Source organism: Phragmites australis, chromosome 20 (genome assembly GCF_958298935.1).
Source record: "Phragmites australis chromosome 20, lpPhrAust1.1, whole genome shotgun sequence".
NCBI lineage: Eukaryota > Viridiplantae > Streptophyta > Magnoliopsida > Poales > Poaceae > Phragmites > Phragmites australis.
The window spans coordinates 16,703,195-16,713,217 of NC_084940.1; the positions used below are offsets into that span (position 1 = coordinate 16,703,195).

Consider the following 10,023-nt stretch of genomic DNA (forward strand, 5'->3'; position numbering starts at 1 on the left):
GACTTCAAACCATGCCTTGTTAACTGTCATCTCTCAAGAATATATTAAAAAATAGAGATTGGACATAATATATACCAGTAGGTAAAAACTATTCGTGTTGGAAGAGACCACGTGTAATAAACGAATTGTGAAGACATTATAGACAGGATAAGTGGGTAATCGAAAAATATGTAAGACGTGATTGGTTGCAAGTTTGAGTCCAGCCTAGCAAAGGGTTGGCCTAGCCTCGGTATCCACGCTGGGGTGCACGATGGGTGTGTTTTTTTAATAAACGTCTCCTTACTGTGTGATCTATTTTGGAAATCTTTTAGAACGTAAAATGGGAGTCGAACTCCCGCAGACTCCCTCCACTATAGAGTTTTGTCACTGGACTACAACCTATCCGCCACTGTGGGTGTGTTTGGTTGCCATCTGGTGCTTGGTGGCACCCGGCCGATGGGCTGGGGTTTGGTCGCCGGTGTCGCCAGTTTGGCTGGTATTTGGTTGCCTGGACCAGCTCGGTGTATGGTGATCTCTTCGTGCGAATGCTGAAGCTTCCTCCTCTTATTCGGAGTGAAAATTTGGTCAAGCCTTGGATCTGGAAGAAACGGTCCAATTTAGGCTATTAGCAAGTTATTTATTGCAATTGGAGGGTTCATAATGGCAGGTTTCAGACAGTTTAATAACTAAATGAGATAATTAATTTTCTTATATTGCGATTGGATCAGCTTGCATGCCTCAGTGCCGAATTATTTTGAACTACAACATGATTCACGCGCTTATCCAGCAAACGGGGTCTGAATTCCCGTCCCGGTGTACATTTTGATTCCCAGATTCATTTGCTGAACCAAAAGATCTGAAGGTGCCTTTTTCCCGTATGACAAAACAAAACATCATAAGGAGAAGGGGAAAAATATCTTTCCCTGTACATTTATATTCATTAGTTACACCTAATAAATTTTACAATTCCTTGAATTACAATCAGCACAAACATTTCAGTTTGCAACACTTTGCAGATATCATTGCTAAAACGGAATAACTAGAATAATTAACATCAGCTTCTCAGGGCAAATGACGTTGCTGTGGAGCTACTTGGGGGTCACTAACAAGCGCTGCAAGAATTCAGTTGAAGTCTTCCAGAGAAATTAATCTGCACAGAGGTAGCAAAATGGAGTAAATGAAAAACTTCAAAGAGCGTGCTTAATGTTCATTAATTTATTTGCTTGTACTCTACAATATGCACGTCTCAAAATGAACCCGATTTTGCTCATGATTTACCAACTCAAGTTAAATTTAAATTGGCACAGAATGTGAACCTTACTTTGATTTAGTATCTTTAGAAGTAAACTGTGCTTCAAACTGAACAGAGTGTCCTCACAAATCGGTCACGCTACAGACTCGGAACTGAATGATATCAGAATGTTGGCACCTTTCGCAGCTTCAGATTAAGCCCCCTTTTTTTGCAATGTACTTCAGATCAAGTTATCTTTCCACAGAAACACTAAAAGACTACAGAACAAACTTGAATGTTAATCGCCCAGATGTGAACACGAAAATATCATAAAATTGATATAACCCCCATTGTCAAGCTGTACACGTTTCAATCAAACGGACATTTCAATCCATATTATGTGACAAAGGCAAAGAAGTCCTAATGTAGCTTCAGTCTTGCAGGGACAAGTTTTTCTAGGGGGCGTTTCAGGGACAAGTTATGCATACAGTCTACAGATTATAAGTTGCTATTATACAGCACATATTTCAGTCTGCGCGAAATGGTTTAAACATCTGAAATGCTCAGCACAGCATGAATCAGGTGTACCTCCAGAATCATACAAAGTGACCTGCATCTTAGGCAGGAGACTTGGATCATACCAAGAATTTAAATTTACAGTTTCATGCCATTTAGTATGTTTATTAAACAATGCAGCCACTAATAGAGATATACCATCTTGAATGAGTTAGTGCTCTGCCTGTATAATCCACCATGCTTCTGCTTCTGCAGCTGCTTCCTGCAAAACCCGGAATACCGCAGTTGAAACTGACAAGATCGTTGTAGCAAGGATGTATTCTTAACAGCGTGTAGACTTTTGGATGGAAATTCTACTGCCTTCTGAATCTTGCAAGGAACTATACCACTGCTTCCTAGCGCTCTTGTCACCTGCAGAAAACTGGAATGAGACGGACCATTCATTGTGTGTCCATTACTTTCTTCGAAACTTTGCAGCTTGTTATCGTCTTCTGATCTTTGCAGGTTGTTATCATCATCTAAATGATCTGATTTGTCGATCGCATGACGACCATTGGAGGAACCATTTGCCCGATTGGTGTTCTCAATCAAGCCAACAGCTTTCCATGCGTCAGCAATGAGACTGTAGGTGCTTTGCTTTGGCTTGATACCAGCCTCCTGCATCATCTGAAGGACTTCCTCAGCTTTCCATGGCTGCTTCTGTTCACTGTAACCCCATATCAGCGTCTCGAATGTCCTGAGGTTAGGATGGACGCTTGAGTCGCGCATCCTCACATAGACTCTCATAGCATTTTCCATGTCAGCTACGCTGCACCACCCGCTAATGACAGTTGTGAAAGTGACGACATTTGGGCGGATACCGAGCTGGCTCATTTGCAGGAGGAGCTCTTCTGCTTTCTCAGGCTGCTGAGCACGGACGTATCCTTTGGCAAGAATGCTGTACACCTGAGGATCTGGCTCGATTCCTGCCTCAATCATCTTGTCGAACACCTTCATGCATTTGGCCATGTGGCCAAGCGAGCTGAATGCGTTCAACTGGTGGCTGTAGGTGACAATGTCTGGCTTTATGCCAAACTGCTCCATCAGCCCAAGGATCTGCTTCACACCAACACAAAAATGTTAAACACTGCATTCTTCTGGCATGTACATGAACGAAAATGGATTTTTTTTAATTCAGAACTCACATTATCAACTGCAGCCATGTCATTTGAATCGAGGAAGCCCTTCAGCAATGTGTTGAAGATGACAACGTTGGGAAGGACTCCTGCACCCTTCATTTGCCGAACGCAACGGAATGCCTCCTCCAACCTGCCTTCCCGGCAATAACCACCAATGATTATGCCCCATGTTCGCTCGCTGGTGCGCACTCTAGTCTGAATTTCCACGATGAGCTCTTCTGCTCTCCATGTCTCGCTATTATTGGCATATGCGCTGGCTATGGTGTTGTACGTGATAATATCAGGCTCGACACCGCACGCTCGCATCTTGCCCATGACGGTCCAGGCCTCCTCAAGATTTCTCTGATCACACCACGCCTTGACGAGAATGTTGTATGTTGTCAGGTTAGGCCTGACTGATACTTCGACACCCATCATGTCAAAGATGCGCTGTGATTCTTCAGGTTTGCCTACAATGCCGTATCCTTTGATCAGTGTGTTGAAGGTGCTTGTGGTTGGGTGGCAGCCAAAATGCTTCATTTTCCAGAATGTGTTTATTGCTTCGCTCATCCGCTTTGCCTCGACAAACGCGTTGATCAAGGCATTGAAGAAGATGGAGTCTGGCCTCAGTCCAGCAAGCTCAATTTGAGCAAGCAATGATGGAATTGATTCAAACATCCTCTGGTTTGTCATGCCAGTCAGTAGAGTTGTGTATGTGACCAATGAAGGCTTGTGACCCTCATCCACTAGGTGCTTGAATATGGAATGTGCTTGGTAAGGCTTCTTCTTATCGATCAGGACTCTCATTTGTCTTGTCCGGTTAATGACTAGCTGACATGCATGCCCTTTCGCGCATGTTGCACACTGATGCTGCTTTTGGCCTTTTGATGCTTGTAGGGTGCCATTTTGTTCAAGCTTTTCCTGAAACACAAGGACTTTCTCCTTATTACAAATAAGTTGGAGGAAGGCAGTGGACAAAAATTGAAGAAAAATTCAAGTGATTTGCTTTTTAAGAGCTGATGGATTTCCCATATTTATTTCCCCAATCCAAATCAAGAACTAAACTTCTGATATCTAATAAAAATTGTGTTCTATAGATTTAGTACAGAGCACAAAGAAACATCATCAAGCCGGTGTTGCCACGAGGGGCAAGCCTGAGATGCTATTTATATGCACATGACGTGGTTATCTTTGCGCGACCGGACAACACTGACATCATGGCTCTCAGCACAATCCTTTCGGTGTTTGAGAAGTGCTCCGGTTTGGCAACAAACATGCATAAAACTGAAATTTATCCAATACGATGTGAAGATGTGCAAACGGAGACCTTACTGCAAAATTTTCCAGGTAAGATATGTGATTTCCCTTGCCGTTACCTGGGACTGCCGCTACACACGAGAAGACTGAAGAAATCAGAAATTCAACCGATTGTGGATAAGCTAGGGAGCAGGCTACCGAGATAGAAAGGCAAGCTCATGTCCTTGGCCAGCAGAGAGACATGAGTCAAGATAGTTTTGTCATCATAGCCAATCTATTTCCTCACTGTATTCCCTCTTCAAAAATGGCTTGCCAAAAAGATTGACCGTATTAGAAGAGCGTTCTTTTGGAGAGGCGACGAAACAGAAAAGGTCGGGGGGGGGGGGCACTGCCTGGTAAACTAGAACACAATGTGTATGTCGGAGATCCTAGGATGACTGGGCATATTAGATCTGCAAAGATTCGCTCGGGCACTACGCCTTAGATGGCTTTGGTACAGCTGGAAAGAAGAGGAAAGGCCATGGCTTCACATGCATATTCCTTGTGATCAGGCAAATCAGGATCTCTTCAATTCATCAACGTTTGTAAACCTTGGAGATGGCAAGCAAGCGCAATTTTGGCAATCTAGCTGGATCCACAGTCAAGCTCCAAAGAACATTGCGCCGAGTATATACGCAAAGTCCCAAAGAAAGAAACAACTTGTTTGCAAGGTGCTCCCACATCACAAATGGATAAATTGAATTGGCCCTATAGAAACCCAGCTAGAGCTTGACCAACTGGTGCTTCTTTGGGAGAAATTACAAGACCTGAGCATCACCGAAGGCTCCCAGGACACCATCACTTGGAGATGGACCAAAAACGGAGAATATACTATGAAAAGTGCATATGAAATACAATTCAAAGGAAAGTTCAGAAGGCACAATATGGCTAACATTTGGAAGCAAAAGCAGAACCCAAATGCAAGTCCTTCTCTTGGATTCTCCTTCAGAACAAGATCCTAACGGGGGACAATTTGGTCAAGTGTGGATGGGGCGATACTCTGACTTGTCATTTGTGTGACTAGGAGGACGAAACGGCCACTCACTTGTGTAAAGACTGCCCATTCACTAAAGAAACCTGGCAGATGATCACTGGTTCGGTTTACAACAACTTCCACAGATGGACTCCTTCGAGACAATACGAGCATGGCACCAACCCAACAAACAGATAGACCATGAGCACATAGGAGAATTCAATGGCATTGTCATTTATTTTTGGTGGCACATATGGAAGGAATGCAATAGAAGAGTTTTTCAAAATCAAACGATGCTTGCACAAAGAGTGGCCTTTGTGATCAAAGAATCCATAGAAGTCATGAGAGCTGCGTGGAGGATTCAAGTAGGAGAGTCAAACAATGAGTAATCAGGAAGCAGATCGACCGTGGAGTAGTTTCGCTTATGTAATAGGATCCATTTATTCTGTTTTTTCCTTCCTTGTGGTGCGGTGAGTTGTTGTTTTTGTGGCCCAGGTGTTCGTTACGTTGTTCCCAACCTAGGGGTGGTTTCGTCACAGCTTGCTGCGTTCCTAGCTTTGTTTTGAACTTACTGTGTTTCCTGATCTATGAAAAATTCAGCGGAACTCTTGCTGTCTTTTCGAAAAAAGATTTAGTACAGACCACAAGCAGTATATTGACACAATCAGAAACCAAAGCAACATCTTGCTATGTTTTTATATACCCACAATGATTTTTTTTTTCTTTCGTTTTGGACATCCACACAATCCCTTATTCGTGTCTTTAACTATACCTCTTTTTAAACATCAGTTAGTAAAACATGTAGAGAATATTTTTTGTAGAAAATCTATTAATATCATTTTTATGTGGCAAACATTACTACTTTTGTGCATGCTAATGGTAAAATTTCTAAAGTTTGATTACATGCATTCATAAATGGCATCAGTTTGAGAACGGAGGGATTATTAACGAACAGACATCTACGTATATAGTACGTTCAATGCCTTGGTTTAGCAAATGGTATTTTTGCACGTGTTAGGGAGAAGAGAACAATGCGAATGCAAGAACAGTGCTGAGTGAAAATTTTGCAGTCACTCTATGCATTCCGATGCTTACTTTGGTATGCGATCCATTCAACCCTTCTCCATTGATTCGTGCCTTGCTTGTACTCTTCACAGTGGACGTCAGTGTCAGCTGTACTCCGTTCTCTACCATGATACCATGCTTCTACAAACCGAGTCCTCAACCTAGTCCATAATGTCAGAACTGAGATTGAGTAATTGATTCGAAACAAAGGCAATTAGGAGACACAGTATGACAGAATTTTTCCAGCAAATTATCTATGCTCAAAACAGCTTCAGCTGTTCTTGGTTTAATATACTTTTTGCCTTCCCAGGATAATGCGAACTGTGTAGATAAGCACTGCTTAGAGCTGAAAAAATCTCTGATGTTCAGAACAGATCTACAACGAGAACAGAATAGGACAATGAGTAAGGGGCACTCCGCACTTCCTATAGCAATAACATGGACCGGATTAGCATATTCAGTACTCACAAGAATTGTTAGCACATATAGAACATGAGTGTACTATGTAACATTTTGTTAAAGGTAGCATCGGCACGAAAAATGGAAAGAACAGAGATTGCTGCAAGAGAATCACAGGCCCGAGCGTGAACAAGCAGTCTGCAGAACAGAAGGAACAAGATTTCATCCGAGCAGGCAAGCTAAGGCGTCCTTACCAGCCAACGGAAGGAAGAAGGAACCAGTAGGTGCAAGTCCGGAGGGACCTCCACTCCACGCCTCTCCAGTCTCCAGTCAGGGGGGGAGGACGAGAGGCGGATGGAGTTTGGCTGCGGTGGGAGGGTGTGTGGATCAGGATGGTGGCCTGTTGGCGCGGAGGGCAGAGAGCCACAAGAACGGGGGGTTCGCGCGGACCCGCCTCGACGGCTGCTCGTGAGTACTGCCTGCGGCTGGGTGGGAAGAGGATGCTCTGATTTACATGCCTTTGAGTTGTTGGATCCGAAATAGCAGATATGACATTAAAGTACAAGACTATACTATAACAACGCTATAAACAGTATGTTTTCTACTGTAATTAGAGCGGTTAAATGGGCGGTCCGATCCGGCACAACACGGATCTATTAAGACACGGTCTATTTAGACGCGTTAGCTAAACGGGTCATGCCATGTCGACTCACGTGCTACGACTCTAGTCTAGGCACGACCCACTTAAGATCGGGTTGTGCCGTGCCGGCCCGCGGCACGGTAGTTTCGATGATTTTTTTACCCATTAGTCCATTAGTCCGCGAAAAATTGAAAAAAAATACAAAAATTTGCTTTCACCCGGTATCGAATACATGAGATTCTGCTTGGGAGTCAAACACATTATCATTACACCACATATTCTATATGGTATTAGATCTAAACAAATTATATAAGATATTAAAAAATAGAAACAGTTAAACAGACCGTGCCACAGCTCCGACCCAAGCACAACCTAAGCTGTCATGCGATACCAGCCTAGCCCGTTAATCGCCATACAGTGTCGTGTCTAAGCTGGGCCGAATGGTCGTGTCTCGTACCGGCCCATTTGATCCGACCTATTGGGCCACCTTTAACTATAATTGACTGCATTTCACTGCACCACAACAGGGTTTATTGTTCTTATCTGACTTCACATGCTTGCGTCCGGCTGGGTGTAGTTGTCAAAATCGTAGATTCTAAATAGGATCGAAGGTCTTTGGGTAATATCGCAAATCATATAATTATAACCATCAAAATTGAAAAAATATAGATTTTACTAACAACAATCGTAGAATCAATCTAGCTAGATGTAAAGTCGTAAAATCGAATGACAGAATAAGATTTTGACAACCATGCACTGTGGCATCAAGGGAAGAGTGTGGGGCCATGCTGAGGGGGCGGTGGACAGAGAGCCATCGCCATGGCCATGGCCATCAGGGTGTGGTTTTTGTTTTTCTTTTCTTTTTATCTGTACGACTGCGGTGTTTTTGGAATTTGCGTGGTGTGAAAAAGAAAATCTATGTATGCTTGGTAAAGGTCCAGCAGAAGCAAAGCGATAGCCAACGAGCTGCGTGGGTTTTTTTTGGAGGACTTTTACGGTACATCTAAATGAGTGCATGCCGTCCATTTTCTTTATCCGGTGGTTTAGATTAGCCCAATGATACTTTATCGTCCATCAGTATCATGGGTATCATTAAAGAGTATCATGGGTATCATAAGGGTAGGATTGGAAAAAAAACCATGATAAACTTGTAAATTATATGTTTAATTAGGAAAGATCAAAATGTTAGTTTATTCTTCGGATAAACTTTCACTTATTCTGTTCATTTCATTTATTAGGGTTTCCAGCTTTCGTCGGTCGGTCGATGATGGGTGGCGAAGGTCCGAAATCCGGTCAGTCAATGACGTAATTACCCCTAAGGGTATCAAGATAATTACAATAATACCTATTAAAATAGACGGTTAGATCACAATAATGATACTCTCCATCATCTAGTATCATGGTGTACTGTAAAGGTTCTTTTTTTTTTTGGGGGGGGGGGGGGAGGAAACAAGATGGCGATGCTCTTAATCATAGATTCGATACCAGAAAAAATACGGAATGTCTAAATGTCTGTCGACTGAAAAATACGGAATGTCTACTAGACGTCCTCCGCCCGATGCGATTCTCGTTCCCGAGATTTCTCCTGTTCAGTTAGCTTTCTTCTTCTCTCCATGCCGCATCTTCTCCAGCAAAGAACGGACAGGCTCATTCCGCCGGCGGGACTCCAGCGCTGCCGCTCGCTACCACGCTGCTGGGTTAGGGCTTGAGGGTTGCCGGGTTAGGGTCCGAGGTTAACAAGAGGCTTGAGTTTTGAGGAAGGTCGAGAAGGCATATTTGAGGGCAGGGCAAAGGGGCGACCGCCATAGTCCTAAAACTCAGGTCCTAAAAGTATCTCCAAGAGGCATCTTATTTGGTTCCTATAGTTAAATTTAAGGATTTTTCATTAAAAATCACTTTCCAACAGTTTTTCTAAACTGATCCCTATTTTTACCGATTCCCTAAACTCCCCTTCATCGTCTGTAAATCTACAGACTCCTCCGCGTTCCCTATCCCTTCTCATCGCCGGGTTCCCGCGCCCGACTCGTGGTTCCCGAGCTCTTTCCCGCGCCAACCAGGAACCCAAGCCGCCCTCGCACCGTGCTCTCCGTCGGCTGTCACCATCCGTCCTCCAGCCGCGCGCCATCGACACCGGCGACTGTGACGACTCCTGCCGTCGTGCCTCGCGCCGCGCGCCCTCGATGCCTCGTGCCGCGTGCCCTCGCCGTCAACGCCCCCGCCATCCCGCCATCGTGCCTCGCGCCGCGCACCGTCGACGCCCCTGACCGCGACACCCCTGCCATCCTGCCGCGCGCCGTCGACGCCCCTGGGCTTCCTCCTCCTCCTTCCCATCTCATGGTATGAACATGTCCCTTTTCCCATACCCGAAGCCTGATAGGCCATGTTGCTGTAAAATGGTGAATTTGTGTAAAATCGTTTATTCATTTTACATTGTGCGCATCCTTATTCCAGTCCCCTTTTCTATAGTTTCTTTTTTCAAATAGGCTTTTGGGATGATCGATCTTGTATTGGTGTACATCAGCCATAAGAAGCTGTAATATTCTTCTAAGTGGATAAATTTAAGTGAATTTGGATAGACTATGAGCATGTTGATTTGTTCAGTGCTCTGTTTCTGTCGAGGGAAAGTAACCAATTCCAAATGGAAGTTGGGGAGTGGATGCATTTAGGAAAGGTGTCCCTAAATTGTGACTTGCTAGAAATGGGAAATGAGAAGAATTTAGAGATAACTGGTGCTATAACAAGGGGTAGAGATTATGTTCTCTTGTCC

General features: G+C 44.0%; 1 protein-coding gene across 7 annotated transcripts; it reads right to left on the reverse strand.

Annotated features, from left to right (window-relative positions):
• Nucleotides 1-875: 875 nt before the first annotated feature.
• On the reverse strand, nt 876-7,011 carry LOC133901578 (pentatricopeptide repeat-containing protein At5g25630-like). Of its 7 annotated transcripts, none has more exons than XR_009906735.1 (7): nt 6,792-6,809; nt 6,513-6,642; nt 6,248-6,378; nt 2,911-3,804; nt 1,925-2,821; nt 1,301-1,433; nt 876-1,129 (listed from the first exon to the last, which is right to left on the reverse strand). XR_009906735.1 is itself a non-coding variant. In XM_062342945.1 (6 exons), the coding sequence occupies exons 3-6, from the start codon at nt 6,344-6,346 to the stop codon at nt 1,082-1,084; spliced, it is 1,938 nt and encodes a 645-aa protein (XP_062198929.1). In that variant the 5' UTR covers nt 6,347-6,378; nt 6,513-6,642; nt 6,871-7,009; the 3' UTR covers nt 876-1,081. The 7 variants fall into 7 exon arrangements, 5 of the variants coding, with proteins under 5 accessions (XP_062198929.1, XP_062198930.1, XP_062198927.1 ...); XR_009906734.1 differs by having other exon boundaries at nt 1,301-1,488; XM_062342945.1 differs by lacking the exons at nt 1,301-1,433; nt 6,792-6,809 and adding an exon at nt 6,871-7,009.
• Nucleotides 7,012-10,023: the final 3,012 nt, after the last annotated feature.